At 40.2% G+C, this 21,724-nt stretch overlaps 1 protein-coding gene across 22 annotated transcripts in view; it reads right to left on the reverse strand.

Moving 5' to 3' along the window:
- Positions 1-21,724, reverse strand: part of KALRN (kalirin RhoGEF kinase) — a 792,058-nt gene that overhangs the window by 428,463 nt on the left and 341,871 nt on the right. For all 22 annotated transcript variants that reach the window (XM_056127408.1, XM_056127415.1, XM_056127407.1 and 19 more), the window contains exon 6: positions 18,712-18,834. In XM_056127408.1, the coding sequence (XP_055983383.1) occupies positions 18,712-18,834 (123 nt within the window). The remainder of the gene's footprint in view (positions 1-18,711; positions 18,835-21,724) is intronic.

The raw sequence follows: 21,724 nt of genomic DNA on the forward strand, positions 1-21,724 counted from the left end.
AACAAAAAATTGTCAAACTGTATTTGAAAGTAGCCAATCCATGTTATATTCCCTCCAGCAGTGTATGATAGTTCCAATTTTTCAACTCTATTCCCAGTATTTATTATTATCTGACTTTTTTTATTGTACTCCATGATGGATATGCAAAACACTGAAGTTTTTGATTTGCATTCTCCTGTTGACTCAAAGTGTCAACTATAGTTTTATACACTTGTTTACTATTTGTACATCTTCTTGGAGAAATGTTTACATAAATCTTTTGTATACTTCTTAATTGGATTGTCTTTTGCTACTCATTTGTAATAGTTCATTATGTATTCTAGATAGATGTCCTTTATCAGATGTATTATTTTCAAGAGTTTTTCCCATTCTGAGTTATCTTTTTATTTTCTTGATTATATATCTTAAAGGAAAATATATTTAAATTTTTTATAAATTTCACTGTCACTGTCCTCCTGTTGTTCATCGATTTGCTCGAGGGGGCCTGGTAACACTGTGAGACTTATTACTGTGTTTGGTAAGTTTACTGATATTTATTTCAATTTGACAGACACATTACAAAGTTTCAGTGGTTGCAGTTTAGATTGCATGTTTTCAGTTTTGTTGTCTGTGTTTTGGACACATGGCTGTAACACACACCTGTATCACCAGTACAAATGAAGTCCTGTTGCCTGTTAACCCATTACTTCCAGTTTTCTTCTTTCCCCCTTTGATTTCTTTCCTTCTCTTTCTCCTCTCTAAACACTGGGGTCAAGGGTAATCAAGGTATTCCCCTTTCCTCTAGTATATTTCTTCATCTAATATTCTATATACCACAGATAAATGAGATCATCCTGTATCTCATTTGCATCCTTTTCTTCACTCAGCTTCACTCTTACCTCCACTCAACATGGTATTTTCTAGTTTCAACCACAATGCAGAAAACTGCATGATGTCATCTTTCCTGGTAGTTGCATAGTAGTCCACTGTGTTTACATACCCCATCTTCATAACTCACTAAAGGTATGATAGTCATTTTAACAATATTGATTCTTCTAATCTATGAGCATAGAAAACAATTTTCATTTCCTAAGGTCTTCTAGCTCTTTCTTAAGTGATTTAAAGTTTTCATAGTATAAATCTCCCAAGCATTTTGTTAAGATTCCTAGACACTTGATTTTTGGGCACTGTTTTAAATGGGAGAGACTACTTGATCACTTCCTCCTCAAATTCATTCTTTGTTTATAAGAATGCAGATGATTTCTGTGTATCATTTTGCAGTTGACTACTTTGCTGAATTGGTTTACTGTTTCTAGGAGCTCTTCTTGAGGACTCATTGGGATTTTCTTATGTCATGTGCAAATCCCAATTTGATTTGTTTTAGTTGCCTGATTGATATAACTAGAACTTAAAACATTATGTTGAATACAAGTGGAGACAGTTTATATCCTTGCCTTGTACCTAATCTCAGTGGAAATGCTTTTGGTTTTTCACTATGAAAAATGACAGTGGCTGGCTGTGGACACTGTTATAGATGGTCATTACTATCTTGAAGGCAACTCCTTCCATCCCTATTTTTTTTTATCATGAATAGAAGTTGGACCTTGTAAAAAAGCTTTTGACTGATATGATCTCTATGCATTGACTGATATGACCATCTAATTTTCATCTTTTACTTGTATGGTGTACATATGCAACATATTTGCATATGTTAAACTACGCTTGCATCAATGGGATGAATCCCACTAGATCAGGGTTTATGATTTTTTTTACCGTAGTTTTGGATTGGTTTGCTAAGATTTTGTTTAGGATGTTTGTAGTGATGTTCATCAGGGACAATTGTTCTGAAATTTTCTCACTCAGAAAAGTATCCGTCTGTTTTGGGTATTAGTTCTATATTGGGTATTAGTTCAATATTAGCTTCATAGAAGGTGTTATGAAATATTCCTGTGTCCTTGTGTCCTTGATACTTTGGAAGAGCTTAAGGAACCTTCTTTGAAGGTTTGATAAAACTCACCAGTGAATCCATCTAAACTGAGGTTTTTTTATTCTTGGGGAGACTCTTAATTACAGTTTCAATTTTCTTACTGTTCAGGCTTTCCACTTCCTCCTTATTTAGCTTTGGTAGATTATATGACTAAATCTATATTTCCTTAAGGTTCTCCAGTTTAAAGTTGTTCATAGTAACTCTTATTGTATTTTAAATTTCTGAAGAATCTGTTGTAATTTCCCTTTTCATATCTGATTCAATTTATTTGAACATTTTACTCTATTTCCTCATGAATCTAGCTAAAGGTTTATCTATCTTGTTTATTTTTTTGAAGAACCAGTTCCTCATTTTATTGATTCTTTGAATTGCCTTCTTAGTTTTTATGCTATTGATTTCTGTTCTAGTGTTTACTACTTTTCTTTTTCTACTAATATTAGTTTAGTTTGCTGTTCCATCTACAGATTTTTAAGATGTGTACTTTGGTTGCTGTTTGGGCTTTTTCTTTTTTCTAAAGGTAGACCTGTATGCTATGAATATCCCCCTTAGTACAAATTTTGCTATATTCTATAGATACTGATAGTTCATATCGTCATTGTGATTAGTTTCAAGGAATCTTTGTATTTCTTCCTTGATTTCCTCTTAGATCCAGTTGTTGTCTGGCAATCTTTTGTTTGTCTGACAAGTGTTTCAGTTTTCCCATATTCTTTCTATGATTAATTTCTACTTTCATGGTACTGTGGTCAGAGAAGGTAATTTGCACTATCTTTATATTTACAAATTTATGTATGAGTTATGCCCTCCCTAGTATGTAATCTGTCCTAGAAAATGTTCCATGTGTACTAGAGATAGAATATTCTGTGCATTCTATTGTTGGGGAGAGTCCTGTATATGTTTAATAATCCCAGCCCTTCTAGTTCTTTATCTAGGGCTCTTGCCTCTTTATTGATAGTCCATCCACTTTAACTGTCAAGTGGTTAAATTGGAGGTTGAAGTCTCACACCACTATTGTGTTTCCATCAATATGTTTCTTTAGGTTTGAAAGCTGAAGCTTTAATAACTTTGTTCACTTTTTATTTGGTACATAAATGTTCACCCGAGGTCGTACCGTATGCATACTAACTTATAAGAACCAACTACAGTATTGCAAACCACAGTGCCTAACAGGAAAAATAAATGTCTGCCATAGAGGCAAGCTGGAGTGCAGAAAGGAAACTGAGGACAATAGTTAAGGAAAGTGGACACTGGTCAAGGGATGGGTGCTCAAACACTGTATGACTGAAACTCAATCATGAACAACTTTGTAACTTTGTGCTTCACTGTGGTGCAATATATTTTTTTTACAAAAGCATCTTCAGGTACATATTGAGATGTAACAATATTATTTCTATATAACCTAATTTACTTTTTCTCCTTTTGGTGATATTTTTAATATGCATATTACAATCCCCTTGGTTGTTTTAGTGACACATTTTAAATAATTTTATGTCTTTTAAAGAGACTAAAATGAGAAATGAAACTAAATATATATTCACAGATTCTTATTTGTTTGTTTATGGGCCACCTGGTGATGGTCAGGGATTACTTCTAACTCTATATTCAAGAACCACTCCTGGCAGCGCTCTGGGACTACATGGGATGCATGGGATTGAACCTGGGTCAGCCACATCCAAGATGGATGCTCCAACCCCGTACTATCTCTTCAGCTCCTATATTTATAGCTTTTGCTGTATTAACCTCCTTAATCTAGATATCTTCATTTCTTATAGTGAATTCAAGTTATACTTTGGAGTACTTTTCTTGGTCACTAGAGCTCTCATAACAGAATAGTGCAGAAGGGAGGGCCCAGGCTGGGTGCAGGGCCTGAAATTACAGGACAGAGAATCTGTGGAACTGACTTCCCCCACCATACCCCGTAATAACCACAAATTAGCCTCTTTTACAGAACTCTCACTAGGTCAGCCTGATAACCTCAAACACTTTAGACCAACAGTCCATTAGCCCCTCCTGCAATTAACATCACACTAAAAACAGAAAAGCATTGGTGAGCACGTGGATCCCAACTGCCAAGGTAACAATGGTAAAGCAACACAGAAACCTACCAGGCTTAGTGAGGGAAGATACTAGCCCAGATGACCCAACCAGTAATGATGAGCTATATAACCTCTCTTACAAGGAATTTACAATGGAACTGTCAAGGATGCATAAGGAACTCAAAGAAACAATGGAACATATCTGCCAATGGAACATACCAAGAAGATACGAGCAGAAACGAGGAAAACATTAGAGCTCTCATTCACCTCCATCATGCTGTTGCTGTCAAACACATTTCATATGTTGTAAGCATTATAGCTTACTACAGCATATAAGAAGGTTTTTATAAAATTTAGTTTTAATTTAAGAAAGAAGAATTCATTTACATTTTTCTTTATTGTTAAATTACTACCTTACTTTTTGTCTTAATGTGGATTCAAATTACTAAAATTACTCTTTTTAGCCTTAAGGACTTCATTTATCTGTCATAAGGTGTACCCACTAGCAACACATTTTTTCTATATTTATCTGAGAGTATCTTTCTTTTACCTTTATTGCATAAAAGATTGCTTTGTTGGATAGAGGATTCTTCATTGGCAGCTTTTTTTCTTAGGAGCACTTTGAAAGTATGTATCACTCCTTCTAGTCTCAATTTGTATATGTGCGTGATAAGTCAGTTATTAATCTTCTTAGAGTTCACTTGAAATACGCTTCTTGCTCTTGCTACTTTCAAGCTTTTATCTTATTCATCTGTCACTAGTTGATGGTAAGCCTGTTTGCATATCTCTTTGCAGTTATTCTACTTGCAGTATTTTTGGCTTCCTGCCTTTTTAGATCGATTTTCACTAAATACGTGAGGATTTCAGTCATTATTTATTAGGAAATAGACATTTTGGATAATGAACTGTAAGAACCTTGGCTACTGACTTGCTATTGCTATATGCTTGGTTTTTGTTTAGTCACCAGTTGTATTAATTTACTGTAGTTCATTTTCACACAGCACCCAGTAGGAAACACATTGTAGATCCTCAGAGGGGGTATGCAGCCCTGGCATACACACAATCACCCCGAGGATGCAATGGTCTTCACAGCTAGCTCTTTAACTTTCTCTTTCCTGACCAAACCCAGATGTTAACTTCCACTAACTGCCAGTTACTTACTCTACTGTTTTCAGCAATATTCTAGGACATAAATTGTGCCACAGAAAAATCCAATACAACTTTCGCTCCTTTAAAAGAGAGAATTTCGGGTCTTAAGATTTGCTCTGGTCAGAGGACGAACTTTCCCCACCTGTGTCAAGCCAACTATCCAGCCTATGATTTATCAGACCTAACACATCAACTGATATTTTCCCAATTGCCTTTCAAGGGAACCTCCCTAAGGGCATTTTTGAGAGTGATTGTTGGCTTGAACTTTTCAACTCTTTGTTACTAATGAAGTCAATTCCTTTTGGGGAAAGACGTGGAACTCACTTGGTTTATTTTGCCACCTAGAGAAAAACATCTCTCAGCCATAGCTCTAGACTTGAGACTAGGGAAAATGTGCCACTGTTAAGGAGTGATTGCCACACTTTGGGAGTTGGATGCAGTGGAGAGGAGTAAATAGGCTAGTGGAGGGGGTTTAAGATCTAAGAGCTGGGGAGGAGTAAGCACATTGCAGACTCAGGGCCAGGGCAGGGGGTGGGGGTGGCAGCTTTCTTAACTCAGAACTGCAAGAGATGCCTCCAGACCCCATGCCAGCCTGAACTTCAGATCCAGGATACCCCATAGAAGGGGCGGGTGAGCCCCTCTCCTCCTACCTCAGCAGGGTCCCGGGAGCCAAAAATCTCCAGAAGCCAATTGCCACCATGCTCATGACCAGACCCCACAGGCTCCTGTGAGCCATCTGCTAAAAAACTCAAGTACGTGGGTTTTGTGACCAAAATCTCCAGGCTTCCACTGAGTCAGGGATGGATGACCTCCCCCCATTTCCCTGTTCTCCCGAGAGTGGCAGTCACCCTCGTGAATTGCCTCCAGTACTCGCCAAATAAGCTCATTATCTGGCCATGATCCAGAGACTCTTAAATAAATCTTCAAAGAGATCAGCAAGCTGCAGAGATGCTTCCGAAGTCTAAAGACACCATCCAGTTAATAATTCAACCCTAGATGTATCACCCCATCAAAATTTTAGAATTCCTGGAGCGTGCAGCGATTTTCATGGTTATGCGACATCTCATCTTCACATCACTGATATACCAGGAGTAACACACCACACTGGATGAGATGTAAAGCAGAAGGCAACCACAAGTCTTAACTCACAAACAACATGTTAGTAATATTTTATACAAGAGCTTGATGGCTCCAGTTTGAGATATAAAAATCTTCACACTTTCTTTTAAGGAAATCAATTTTGATCATTTTTAGTGGACTAATCATAATAAGCAATACAAAACAAATTTCTTATGGCCTGCTATTGGGCCAGGCTGGGATGGTTGGGAAAATAGGAAATACTGGTAGCGGGAAGGAGTAATGGTGGTGGGACTGGTGTTGGAATACTGAATGTAATAAATCAATATGAACAATTTTATAAAAATATTTTTTAAAAGAGTGTGTATGGGTAAATGAGTTTAAGTCTTTTGGGTTTGCCTATTCCAGAACGAAACCTCTTCTTTAACAACTGGACCAAGCAAAATACCAGGAAGCTAGAATTCTCAGTCTTACAGCAGAGCTTGTGTTACAAAAGTGGAGGGTACACAGAAGTCTCCACTTCTTATCCACAATCACTCAGAACTTAGCCTCAATGACAGGTAGGTTTGATAAGGATAAGAAATGCCCAAGTGGAAACTGGGGGCAGGAAGCCCTGTGTTGCATCAGCCACCTTGGTTGCATCAGTCTAAAGTGCAGTTTCTATTTTACTGAATTGGGGAGAGGGAGAGAGGGAAAGAGGGAGAGAGGGAGGGAGAGAGGGAGGGAGAGAGAGAGAAAGAGAGAGATCACATGAACAGCTTTACTGTTCTTATTGAGTTTTGAAAGGTTTCCTTAAACAAATACTTCATTTTCCCATATGCACTTTGGACCATTTCCTGTGATTTTCCGTTGTTGTTTTAAAATAATTTTTTATCAGCTTCTCTAGAGAGTGGATCTGTGGTACACATGCTGAAAGTGGACAGTTAGACTTTGTGATACTTTTTATTTTTTTTAAATGCTTTATTTAAAGAACTGTGCATCTCCTGCCTTCGCGCCTGGCTGTCCTCACCAGGACCCCTTGGAGGAGGGCGGATTGAGTTTTCCTCCCTGCCCAGAGCAGAGCCCCGGCAGCTGAAGACCTCCAGTTCCAGCCACAGCCATGCTTAAGACCACTCTCCACATGTTCGGACGAGCCTTAAGCACAAAGGAACTGGCAGAGGAACCCAGATGTGTGGGACCCGGGGCTTAGATCTCCAAGCCTTCTCGAATCAGGACTGGGCCTCTTCCACCCAGATCCCCCATCTTCCAGTATGTAGGCATTACACCCACCAACTGCCCCTGGCACTGTGGAATCCCATCAGCGGCCAAGACCAAGAGACTATAAAACCCAGCTCCCGCAAAAGCAGCTGCGGGACATCTTATTATCTAGTTCTTACTCTGGAGAACCTGGCAGGCTACCGAAAGTATCCTGCGCACACAGCAGAGTCTGGTAACTCCACATGACGTATTCAATATGTCAAAAACCAGTAACAATGATGGGTCTCATTCTCCTGACCCTGAAAGAGCCTTGAATGTGGCACTTTCTAAAATCTTAGGGCTAGGACGAAGTTACTGGTGCCTGCACAAGGAAATCGACGAACAACAGAATGACAGTGATACAGTGTGATACAGTGATTACAAAGTTATTGATAGTTGAGTCTTGGGCATGCAGTATTCCAACACCAATTCTACCACCTTTGTCAACTTTCTTCAACCAGGATACCCACACTCTCTTCAGCCCCTCCTACCTGACGCCTTGACAGGCACATTTCAAACTTCCGTGGTTGTAGTTTACTTATTAATTTTAATGGAAGAACTTTTATTTACAAAGATCTTGATAGTTGTGTTTTAATATTAAATATTTCAACACCAATCCCACCACCAGAGTCAACCTCCCCCACCAGTGTTCCGATATTCCCCCTCTACTCCAACTCCTACCCCATCCCAATTGTCAACTTGACAGGGACATAACAACGATCCAGAGGTTGCAGCTTAGATCTCATGTTTTCAGTTTTGTTGAATCTATTGCAATTTAGATCTCATGCTTTTAGTGTAGGTGAGTCTGTGCCTTGAGAGAGTACATACAGATTTTCATAGAACAATAATTCTTTCTCTAACTTCAGGGTGCATATAAAAATTTTTAAAAGGTTTCTCAGCACTTCCCTGGAAATTTCTAGGACTGAGGTAAAAACCAAACGAAAATCTGCATTTTGGCAAGCTCACTTTGTGGGGTTTTTTTTGGGGGGGGGGGAGGGGGAGAGAAGCACTAAAAAGAGCAGCACCTATCTTACAGAGTTTATTTCTTTTATTTATTTATTTATTTATTAGTGAAACATCATGAGGTACAGTTATAGACTTACAAATTTTTGTGCTTGGGTTTCAGTTATACAATGATCAAGTACCCATCCCTTCACCAGCGCCCATCCTCCACCACCACGGGTCCCAGCATCCTTCCCACCCCCCGCCTCCCCATCCCACCCTGCCTCTGTGGCAGAGCATTCCCTTTTGTTCTCTCTCTCCTTTTGGGTTCTGTGGTTTGCAAGAGAGGCATTGAGTGGCAATCATGTTTGGTCTATAGTCTACTTTCAGCATGCTTCTCCCATCCTGGGAGGATCCTCCCAACACCCTTTATTTGGTGCTCCCTTCTCTATCTGAGCTCTCTTTTTCCCTAGCATGTGTGGCTGGCCTCCAAGCCGTGGAGCAAAATTTCTGGTACTAATCTTGGCCACTCTTGGGTGTTAGTCTCCGATTTTGTTACTTTATGTTCCCCAGATGAATGCAATCTTTCTGTGTCTATCTCACTCTTTCTGACTCATTTCGCTTAACATGATACTTTCCATGTAGTACCACTTGTATGTAAATTTCATAACTTCATCTTTTCTAACAGCTACATAGTACTCCATTGTGTAAATGTACCAGAGTTTCTTTAACCAGTCATCTGTTCTTGGGCACTCAGATTTTTTTCAGATTCTGGCTATTGTAAAGAGTGCTGCAATGAACAAACAAGTGCAGATGTCACTTCGACTATACATTTTTGCCTCTCTGGGATATATTCCCAGGAGTGGTATTGCTGGGTCAAATGGGAGATCAGATTCTAATTTTTTGAGAATCGTCCATACTGTTTTCCAAAAGGGTTGGACCAGTCGGCATTCCCAACAGCAGTGAAGGAGGGTCCCTTTCTCACCACATCCGCGCCAGCACTTGTTGCTTTTATTCTTTTGGATGTGAGCCAGTCTCTGTGGTGTGAAATGATATCTCATTATTGTTTTGATCTGCATCTCCCTGATGATTAGTGATGTAGAGTATTTTCTCATGTGTCTTTTTCCATTCAGATTTATTCTTTGCGAAAGTTTCTGTTCATTTCCTCACCCCATTTTTTTGATGAGGTTGGGTGTTTTCTTCTTGTGGAGTTCAACTAGTACCTTGTATATTCTTGTTATCAACTCCTTGTCAGATGTGTATTCGGCGAATATCCTTTCCCATTCTGTAGACTGTCTTTGTATTTTGGTCTGTTTCTCTTGAGGTGCAGAAGCTTCTTAGTTTAAGATAGTCCCGTTTGTCTATTTCTGTTTTCACTTGCTTGGCCAGTAGCGTGACATCTTTGAAGATACCATTAACTTCAATATCATGGAGGGTTCTGCCAACTTTGTCTTCAGTGAACTTTATGGATTCTGGTCTGATGTTGAGGTCTTTAATCCATTTTGATCTTACTTTTGTGCATGGCATTAGGCAGAGATCTGAGCCCACTTTTTTGCATGTAGCTGTCCAGTTTTGCCAGCACAATTTATTAAAGAGGCTTTCCCTGCTCCATTTCACTTTTCTTGCCCCCTTATCGAAGATTAGATGATTATATGTTTGGGAGGAGATGTCAGTATATTCAACTCTATTCCATTGGTCTGCAACTCTGCCTTTGTTCCAGTACCATGCTGTTTTGATTATTACTGCTTTGTAGTACAGTTTGAAGTTAGGGAGGTTGATTCCTCCCATTTTCTTTTTCCCAAGAATTGCTTTAGCTATTCGTGGGGGCTTATTGTTCCATATAAATTTCAGGAGCGTTTGCTCCATTTCTTTGAAGACTGTCATGGGTATCCTTATAGGGATCGCATTGAATTTGTACAGTGCTTTAGGAAGTATTGCCATTTTGACAATGTTAATTCTCCCCATCTATGAGCAGAGGATATTTTTCCTTTTCCTTGTGTCCTCTTGAGAAAGCATTTGACAAGATCCAGTACCCATTTATTATGAAAACCCTCTCCAAAATGGGGATAGAGGGGACTTTCCTCAATATAGTTAAAGCCATCTACCACAAGCCTACAGCAAACATCATCCTCAATGGGGAAAAACTGAGAACCTTCCCCCTAAGATCAGGGATGAGACAAGGATGCCCACTCTCTACACTACTGTTCAATATAGTACTGGAAGTACATGCAATAGCGATTAGGCAAGAAAAAGATATTAAGGGCATCCAGGTAGGGAAGGAAGAAATCAAGCTCTCACCATTCGCAGATGATATGATACTATACCTAGAGAACCTTAAAACCTCTACCAAGAAACTCCTAGAAACAATAGACTTGTATAGTAAAGTGGCAGGCTATAAAATCAATACCCCAAAATCCATGGCTTTCATATACGCAAATAGTGAAAGAGAAGAAAGTGACATGAAGAAAACAATCCCATTCACAATTGTGCCCCAGAAAATCAAGTACCTAGGAATCAGCTTAACTAAGGAAGCAAAGGACCTGTATAAAGAAAAATATTTCTTTTTTTAATATTTATTTATAGGGCTGGAGCAATAGCACAGCAGTGTGCTTTCACACAGCCAGCCTGGCTGAGCCGGGCTCAATTCCTCCACCTCTCTTGGAGAGCCCGGCAAGCTACCAATAGTATCTCGCCCACGCAGCAGAGTCTGGCAAGCTACCCATGATGTCTTTGATATGCCAAACACAGTAACAAGAAATCTCAAAATGGAGACGATACTGGGCCCGCTCGAGCAAATCAATGAACAACAGGAGGACAGTTGTTTATTTATTTACTGAATCAATGTGGGGAAAGTTACAAAGCTTCCAGGTTTAAGTCTCAGTCAGAGTTTCTTTATTTCTAAACAAATTTTATGTTAGTAAGGGACTTTTTCGGTTACAGTAAGCTGAGGTGCTGGCAATTTAGGCAACAGAATAGTGAATGTGTGTTTATGTTTTTTCAAAAAAATCCCAGAACTGTTATTAAAGGGAGTAGTCCCCATTTGGGCTGAGAAAGTGCTGCCAAATCATGATTTGGGGATATCAAGAACTGAAGATGACAGAGGATCCCAGGGCATGGTTTCTGATCTGTCTCCAAATCTTTGTTTCTCCTGGACCAGTCATGGCCTTTCCTTGGTATTACTATTTGTAACTTTCCCTCAAAATAGCAGCACAGTTTTGCTGCAATTTTTCTAACTGATACACCATCAAGGGGTAATATGTGCTTCTGGTGAGCATGCTAACAGGAAATAAAGCAGCCATCAAATATGCCATAATAGGAAGAATTTCTACCACCCAGCTACACATGGAAGTCATCAATGTGAGTGCTCACAGTAGCAATCATAGAAAATAAATATCGTTTAATATTTTAAAACTCTAGACAGGAACCCTTAACTTTCTTTTCTAAGAACTGGCTAATTAAAACTGTAAATAAGACTTCATTATGGCTGTATGTACAAGACACTCAAGGGAGCGCCTTTTTTTTTCTGAAGAAACAGAACATGTATGGCGACGTGATTGTTCTGCTGCATGTTATAATCCAGTTCTAGCTCCATCTGCCCACACCTCCATCAGTGGAAAGGCCACATTCGGGAGGATTTCTGGGAAGGCTTTCATACCAAAAGGTAGAAATGTGAAAGAAGAGGACCTCCAAGTACTCAGGAAACCTGGCTTCCTGAGGCACTGTAAGATGCCTGCTAATATTTGCCTACCAGGTTTTATAGGTAAGCTACCTTGTGATTATTTGAAATTAAAAGAAGAGGATTACTGAGTAGGAACTTCAGAAAGCAGGTTAAAACAAAAAGAGCCAAAGATGAACCAATTTTAACCATTTTCCCCCAAAATTGCATGTGTATTATGCTCCGCAGGGTATTAATCCCAAACTGGTATTAATAATTGATGATCTTGAATGATACCCATTCATAGATAAAATTTTAAGAAATGCATGATTTTTCCTCTATGATATAATAATATACAATTGTTTCTCACTAATGGTCATCTTAGCTGGAGCTATGTCTTAAGCCACTATAGAAAACTAAACACATAAAAACAAAACAAAACTTGGCTGGAGAGATAGCACAGCGGGTAGGATGTTTGCCTTGCACGTGGCTGACTTGGATTAGATTCCCAGCATCCCATTTGGTCCCCTGAGCACCGCCAGGAGTAACTCCTGAGTGCAGAGCCAGGAGTATCCCCTGTGCACTGCCGGGTGTGCCTCAAAAAAAAAAAACCTTAAAATTGGATAAATTATGTACTGATAATTTTCACTTACAAAATGATTTACCCAGGCATTTTCCAAATGATTTTTTGTACACTACAGCTTTAACCTGCAGGCCATTTATATCAATCAATCAATAAATAATGAATATCTAGTCAATAGTGATTGTTGAAAAGTGTAGCTGATACTCTATGTGAATTGAGCTATTTTGGTTATAGTCTATCACAGTACTCCTTACTCTTTCAACATAAGTCTAATTTGCAATTATGGATCCTTATTTTTATATTAATATCTATTTCTTCATCAGAAACTCAAAAGGACAGACCAAATCTGTTCTGCTTACCAACTATATGCCAAAAGACAAACACAATGTTTGATCCTTAATTATTTCTTGAATGAATGAATAAATAAGTCACGAGTTTCTTGGGATATTAAATTGGGAAGGCCAACTAGTAACTGTTAGGATATTCTTGTGTTCCCTAAAATTGTCTTTAAAAATTGCGTTGGAAATGATAATACATCAGGTAGGGCATTTATCTTGAAAATTCTAGACCAGGGTTTGATCTCAGGCATCCCCATATGACCCCAAGTCTCTCCAAAAATGATTCAGGGGTTTTTTTTGGCTTTTTGAGTCATACCCAGAAATGCTCAGAGGTTACTCCTGGCTCTGCAGCAGTAATTACTCCTGGTGGTACTCAGGGGACCATATAGGATGCTGGGGATGCCAGGGATCGAACCTGGGTTGGCTACATGCAAGGCAAACACCCTACCCACTATACTATTTCTCCAGCTCCAGGAGCAATTCTTGAGCATAGAGCCAGGAGTAAGCCCTGAGTACTGGTCAGGGATGTGGCTCATAAACAAAATAAAACAAAAATCGTTTTTATACACAGATTATTGGCAAGAAGACTATCAGATTTCATTAAATTCCAAAGGGGTTTGCGATCTATCAGTGATCAGTGAAAAGTCCATGGTTTATTTCAGCAGTAAAGTAAAGTAAGTAAAGGCCCTCCCGTTGTTCATCGATTTGCTCGAGTGGGCCCAGTAACGTCTCCATTGGAGACTTTGCTGTTTCTGTGTTTGGCATATCGAATACATCACGGGGAGCTTGCCAGGCTCTGCCGTGTGGGCGAGATACTCTCGGTGGCTTGCCGGGCTCTCCGAGAGGGGCGGAGGAATCGAACTCGGGTCGGCCATGTTAGCTGCATGCAAGGCAAACGCCCTACCACTGAGGATTCAAAGATATCACCATAAACAGGATATACTACATGCAATTCTACATGGAAAGATGTGTGGTCATACGTATTGGCGTGTGCATAATTTTCAGAAAAAGAAAAATAAATGCTTCCATAAACTTACAAACAGCCAACACCGCAACTGCCCAGAGAAACTCATCATTCCTATATCACTGGGCTGCCGCGGTAGCTGCTAGCATTCTTCTGTTTTTTGGCAGCAGCATCCATCATTCAGGCCAGGAAAAAAGGAATCCATAATTCCCTCCTTTCATCAGCTTGGGATTCTGACATCCCTCCTTGTGCAAGTTCCTTTTAATAAAAAAAACCTGTAAACCTCCTGGTTAACAAAGGCACAGGGCTATGCTTATAATGCATTGGTGCCCAGGCAATTTGATCAAACAATCCTGGGGTTTCCCTTGCTTTGCCCTGCAACAGAGAGATTCAACTTAATCAGACTAAAAGGGCCTCCAAATGCTACACACATTCTCAGGGTCGGGAGACCACTAGATGAGCTGGAACGCACTAATTTGCTATTGTATATTATCTCTTTGCTTCCCTCTCTCCCAGCTCCAGAAGATAGTTCCCCACAATAAATATTCTCTCTCAATTTAACCGTGAAAATGGAGAGTATAATAGTAAAGTCTTTTGTCATAAGAACAATTTTTTTTGCTGTGTCATTAATTCCATATTAAACAAAGAAGAGCAGTGATGTAGCTCATTCAAAGCAAATCCTCTTTCTATTTAGTTTTGTAGTTTATTGTTTTGAGGGACTTGGAGGCACTTGCCTCCTTAATTATGTTTATCTTTGTATCTTATTAAAATGAATTTGTCAGCCTGAGGGCCAGGCAGTTTGGTAACTTGAAGACTGGCTTTGCATTTGTAAATTCATGAAGGGAAATTCACAAGGCACACAAATAATCAAAGTTGACTAAATTTGAGCTCATATTCTTAATCACTTGTGATCAATTGCCTTGATCCTGTGAGACTAAAATGAGCCAGGAATGAGGCAGAAATACAGGAGACTAGTTGAAAGAGAGTGAGTTTTTTTTGTATGAAGACAGAAGACAGTGTTTTGGCTACACCTGACAATACAACCAATGTGGATGCTTTCTCTGTCTGATCCCATAATCTTCTACCAAGCAATCACAGTTATTTTACTATGTAAATCTCATGATGCTCCTCTAGCCCTGTCATGTCCCCTGTACCAGTTAACTGGACTACTCAAAAAAATCACACTGTCCCCTCCCAAACACTTGATGGTACCATACAGTTCCACACCCAAAATAAGACAAGACTGTGTATCTAGTACTGGTATCCAGGCAGTTTGAACAATCCAAGGGTTGTTTTAATATGAGTTAAAGTGGTAAATATTACTTCTGGGTGAAAGTATTCTGAAGCCAAGGTATGTTTTTTTACATGCTTTTTCTGCCAAAGTCACTGGCAGCATCTGATTGATGGACGGTCTATCAGGTAAGGGTCCCAAAACACTGTGATGAGCAGAGTTCCCACTAGCCAGTGATGGGCATGTATTAAGAAAAAATAACATATGCACACCTATGTTCATCACAATATTATTTACAATATCCAAAATCTGTAAATACCCAAGTGTCAAATAACAAATGTGTAGATAAAGAAATCATGTTGCAGGTAAATAGTAGGCAAGCCCTAGTAATGTACTTTTGGGAAATAATAAAACTCAAGGAGAGATTGCCTAGGGCTGAATAATATGGTGAGTAGGATTTTAGCCTTGCACAAGGCCAATCAGGCAAACCAGGTTCAATCCCTAGCACTCATATGGTCCCCCAAGCACTGTGAAGAGTGAGCCCTGAATGTAGAGCCAGAAGTAAGCCCTGAGCATCACCAGATGTGCCACTAAAACAAAACACACACACACACACACACACACACATACACACAAAGAGACAGCCTAGCCCTGAAGTAGCTCAAAGGCAGAAAGACCACATTATTTTGGGATACAAACTGAGCTCTTTGGAGAAGATAAACTGGGGCTCCATCCAGATGCAAAAACCAAAGCCTCACCCAAAGAAAGGTGCATCTTTTATAAGAGAAGTTACAGAACCTATTAAATGATGAAGATATCATCAACAATGCTCAAGAAGAGACTATCAACAATGCAAGAGATGAGATTATGAGAAGACCAGAGTCAGTGCAAGGCTTTCCTGTGTCAGCACCCAGATTAACTTCCACGGATGCAAAAATTTCAGAAAAACCTATTTGGAAGAACTGTACAAAAGCTTCTCTTAGAAGACACTTGGGGCTTGCTCTTTAAGTCCATATTCGCTTTGGAATACACGTCCTGATTAATTATTGCTGTTTCTTTGCTTGCTTGTTTCCACTTTGGAGAAGACTGTGCTCTCCCTTTAACTAATATTTACTCTTTCTATTCTCTCACATCCTTCTAAACAAGTTTCATTCTATAAAAATTACCTTGCTTCATTAACTTGCTTTCTCCTGAAATTCTTTTCTGTGAGGGAAAGGCAATGGATGCAGAACATCTGTGCCGAGGTTAGGACTTTGTAGGACCTTCCTGTCCTACAAAGAGCAATTCCTTTCTCTAGTTGAGTTTACAGCTCTCCAAGTAAGGGTTGTAGGGATCCTCTTCCATGCTAGTGGACTTCAGGTGCAGCTTGACCCCTGCCTCACAGGCCTGGGTCGATGTGTAGATGCCTGTAGCTGACTTTACCAGTCCTGATCCCACATTTCCCCAAGAAGAGGTGCTTGAGGTGGGTCTAGCAAAAAAAAATATAGCAGAAAAGAAAAGCACTCTTTTCTTGAATTTACCTTCCTTTCTTCCCACTTTACCTGGCCATTGATAACAATCATAATAAATATATGCAATGGATTACTACACAGTTGCAAGATGAATTCTACATTTGCTATAACTCACGTGGAAATAGAGGGTATCATGCTAAGCACAATAAGACATAAAGCTAAAGACAAGGCAGTATGATCTTACCCATATGTGTAATATAAGGAAACAGTAAAAGTAAAGTAAAAGTAAAGGCCCTCCCGTTGATCATTGATTTGCTTGAGTGGGCCCAGTAACGTCTCCATTGGAGACTTTGTTGTTACTGTGTCTGGCATATCGAATACTCTCGGTGGCTTGCCGGGCTCTCCGAGAGGGGTGGAGGAATCGAACTCGGGTCGGCCATGTTGGCTGCGTGCAAGGCAGGCGCCCTACCGCTGTGCTATCACTCCAGCCCTTATAAGGAAACAAAGCAAGATTAATGATTAATGAAAACAAACCCTTAAATATCAACAGAACTGAATCCACTAAGAAGACTGGAAGGGGTAGACAAAAAGGGACTGAGAGACAGTGGTGAAGAGATTGGTACTTTGGTGATGGGTATGGTATAATAACACTGCATCTAAATGAATACTGTTGTAAGCCATGTTGCTTCAATTTTTAAAAAATCATTGTAATAAATATGCATACTTCAAAAAATAAAAACTTTGTTTTAAACCACCGAGAATTTAAGGTTAATTCAGCATAGTTTTATGATTACACATATCAAGCTGTACCAGAAGAATTTTCTAGTTTATTACCCCAAATAGACATGGACTTCTTGAAGCTAGAAGTATTTATTGTTCAGTATATAAGTCCAGAGTATAGCACATTTAAAACAAGCTGGTAGAAAATGAAATTATCTTCTTTCCTCACCTCTGAATTCTCACGTTTATGTTTCTCTAACATTTGCCCAACTCTCAGAAGTACTTGCTAAAATAATGAGGTGTGTTTGGTGTTCAGCTGTATGAGGAATGGTGCAACTATTCAACTATTCTTTCGGACCAGTAGTACAAGCAGGAAAAGCTACACAGTGGATAGAGAGAGAAGCTGAGGCATACTTAGGCTACAAGCATTTCAAATGCAGTGCATTATGGGACAGATAAAGTCTCAAGATGAACAAATGGGAAAGGAAAGTACCCAAAAGTGTTAGGTTTACAGGAAAACAGATTTCTTGTTATCTGGACAAGACTCTTATAACATTATCATTATGCTATATTTACTGATAACTTATTTTGTACCAGGCACAACTCTGATGACATTATAATTAATTTCTTGGCTTCACAACAAGGTTGTAAGAAAACTTTCATTTTTATTTTCAGATGAAGAAACTGAAACAGAGAGATAAATTCTCTGCGGTCAAAGATCTAGTAAATCAGTGTCTGCTCCCCACCATGGGGAGCTCACTAACCCAAAATGCATTGCACCCCGATTTACGACCAGTTTCCCCACATCAACCACCATCTATCTCCTCAACAGTCTGGTCTCCTAGAACAATGCAATTCTATTCCATTCTCCCCAAAGCAGCTTTACACATATCTGAAGGCAGAAACTGTGGTGTAAAGCTCCTCCTCAGCAATCTAAATCTCCCAGTTATGCAAACATTACCAATGTGCCCCAGCCTCAGGTCCCTCACGGTCTTATCTCAGCAAGTCATACATTGCAGAGACGGAAGAAGGCTGGTTAAGTCAGTGGGGTGGAACTGGAGACCATCCCTCCTAACAATATGCAGAGATAATGCTATCACATTATCTTCCCTTTCATACTGTGAAGTAGGACCCTGAGGCAGATATGGAGCCATGATCTGCCACAGGAATAGCTGGTTGGTCATGTATCTTACATGCTTCCCAACCTTTAAATGGAATACTGAAGTGTCTGCAAACTCAGAGTTCCTCATTCATATTCAGACTATAAGTCTGCTCCTGTCATTCCTTCTCCTCTCCCTAACCTCCCTCCCCAATTCACCATTTTTTCATTCCTAGATACAATGCAAAAAATGGTCCTTCCACTCACCATAGAGTTCATGGCAAAGTGATTGTGTTGCGTCTGGAGGTCTAGGGCGTGCTGGTAGCTGACTCCAATCTCCGTATGGCTCTGGAGGAATAACTCCTTGTTGTGGCTTATCCAGTCGAACATCTAGACGGGATGAGAAGAAACAGAGAAGTCAGAAATCCACCAGCCCCAATTTTCCAGAGCCCTGTGAGAACAAATCATCTTTTCAAGTGTCAGGGCGGTCCACAGCCCTGTTTCCCAAGAGAGCACATGCTTTCAACTCTCTCCTGTCTCTACAGACCTGAAACATAAGAAATGAGTAAGAAAATCAGGGCAGGGAGGAATATGTTCATCACCCTCACATAAACCTTGACAATTCTTCAAAAGGGCCCCAGGGCTTGCGTTAGGGACACATAAGAGAGCAGATTCAGGGAGGAGCAGATTTGCTCCGTTCCTTATTACTCTGAAGAGGAAAGAAATACCTGAAGCACCAGGAAATCCTAACAGGCCCTGACCACTTACACTCTGCCCAACCACATGCATCACTGAGTTGAATCTGAATTGGATTGTCTTTGCATGTCATTCCATTCAGTGATTTCTGCAATAACCCATCACAAATCAGAAGCAGATTTTGAAGACAGAGCAAATACTACTTAGGAGAGTGGATAATGAACCACGTTACTACACCTTTGTTTTCACTTGAGTTTTCATTTCTTCCAAAGGCAGCCTGCACAATTTAACAGAGTTGACCAGAGATGGTGGAGTGACAGCACTGATGTTAAGGCGCTTGTCTTGCATCCGTCCAACCATGGTTTCAAGCCCTCCCCAACATCTCATATGGTCCCCTCAGCACTAACAGAGAGGTGACACATGAACTAAGAGCCAGAAATAGTCTGTAAGCACTGTCAGGTATAGCCCAACTTCAAAAAAATTCTTTTAAAAAAAAGTCAACCAGAATCTCTGTTTCAGAGAAGGTCTGATCACTAAATGGCATACCTACTTATTATAGGACACCGAAGCCAGTTACTGCATGGCTTTTCCCAGTGGTGTTGTTTCATAAATAGGAATATTGACCAGTTCAGTATAAACTAGGAGAGGAAATATGCTGGAATTTTCTGAGAAACAGAGCCCAAAATTTTTAGATACAGCTTTCTTTCCACTATGCTACCATGTGGTGAAGGTGAAGCCAATGCGTGGATAAGGGAACAGCCAAAATAATGGTAGGAAACTGGCATAGTATTCATTAAGGATTGCCTAAATGCCACCTTGTTTCTCAACATTTCTGGATTTTCCTTAGTTCCCGAACCAAGAAATCCTCTATATTGGATTTTTCTTAAGTTTTTGACAAAAACAGTCCAGCAACACATTCAGGAAAGATGGGAAACCTTTGGAGAAGAGTCTTGCTATACCCTATGTTAGGATGGGCCTAAGGCTACTGTTTCTCCAAAACAGCAGAACAGGAAGTGTTTGAGCACAAGTTCAGGTGGAGAACCTGCCATAATTGCACCAGCCTTCCTGGAGGCAGAGCAACAGTCTCGTTACTTTCCCAGTGACATTCAACCAACATTCAGAAAAAGAGTCACTCTGCGCCAGGCATGGTCTAAAGCAACATATAACTAAATGTGTGACATATAACTAAATAACGTAAACTAAGAAACATATAACTAAAATGTGGTTGTCAGAATAAGATTAAAGGCCAGTGTGAAGCTAGCTATGGACCTTGGCACATTTTGGCAATGCCTTCATTTAAATTACACCTCAAATGATACTGAGGTCAAAATAGGATAACAAAGGGAAGCATAGAGGTATAGCACCCACCGTTGATGGTGTGGGGAAAGAGAACAGAGAAAGTTTCCCAGAGGAACTCAGCTGAATTTAATGCTAGGTCATAGCAATTAGCCAGGGAAAAGAAGTGAGGTGCTGGCATCAAAGGAGAGAGATCAAAGGCAGAGCTGTGGGACATCTTAGTGAGATAGGGGCTTTGAAAGCTCCTCAGCCGTGCTTTTGGAGAAGCACATGATGTTCACTGAGGAGAAGATATTGCTGCAAATGAAGCTGGCCTTTAAAGGCCTGGGCACTGGCTTCAGGAAACTTGGACTATGCACTCTAGGACAGAAAGATGTTGGTGAGGGTCTGAAAACTAAGCAGTGTCACCTGAGTTTTGGTAACAGTGTAGCACATGGGCTGGAGTCCCATCTGCCAGATGAGGCAGAGGGAATAGTTTGGTGGCTGTTTGCTGTACCCAGGTGAGCAAACATGAGAACAAGGGGACTGGCAATGGAGTCTCAGAATGGGAAGACCTCACTAGAGAGCTCTCAGGACCAGGATGGAGGACCCACAGTGGCTTGTATAGCAAGGAATGAAGAGGAACTGAAGAACTTCCTGGCATCTAGCATGATCCTTGGGTGCTGTCATATAAGGTTCCATCACGGGCACTACTAAAAGGACAGGTCAAGCATTCAGTGGGGACAAAGATAGATGTGTTATACTTTTTAGTTAATACAATTCTGAGCGTGATAGCACAGCTGGTAGGGCGTTTGCCTTGCACGCAGCCAACCTGGCCAACCTGAGTTCTATTCCTCCGCCCCTCTCGGAGAGACCAGCAAGCTTCCGAGAATATCTCGCCCACACGGCAGAGCCTGGCAAACTCCCCGTGACGTATTCGATATGCCAACGTATTCGATATGCCAAACATAGTAACATAAAGTCTCACAATGTTACTGGACCCGCTTGAGCAAATTAATGAACAATGGGAGGACAGTGAGAGTGACAATTCTGAGAGCCTTATGAGTTTCAAGCAGAGGTCAGTTAGACATATGGTTCAGGAGGTCAGGAGAGATACAATGAAGCTATGACAATTCTCACAAATTATAAAAATAATATTACCTGACAGGGGCTGGAGAGAGGGCATAAAAAACTGGAATGCATGCTATGCTTGTAGGAGACCCAGGTTTCATCCCTAGGAGCACATGTTCCCATGATCACCTCCAGGAATGACACCTGAGCAACTGAGATAGGAGTGGCCTATGATCAC

The sequence above is a fragment of the Sorex fumeus genome, unplaced genomic scaffold (genome assembly GCF_029834395.1).
Source record: "Sorex fumeus unplaced genomic scaffold, SorFum_2.1 ptg000063l, whole genome shotgun sequence".
Classification (NCBI taxonomy): domain Eukaryota; kingdom Metazoa; phylum Chordata; class Mammalia; order Eulipotyphla; family Soricidae; genus Sorex; species Sorex fumeus.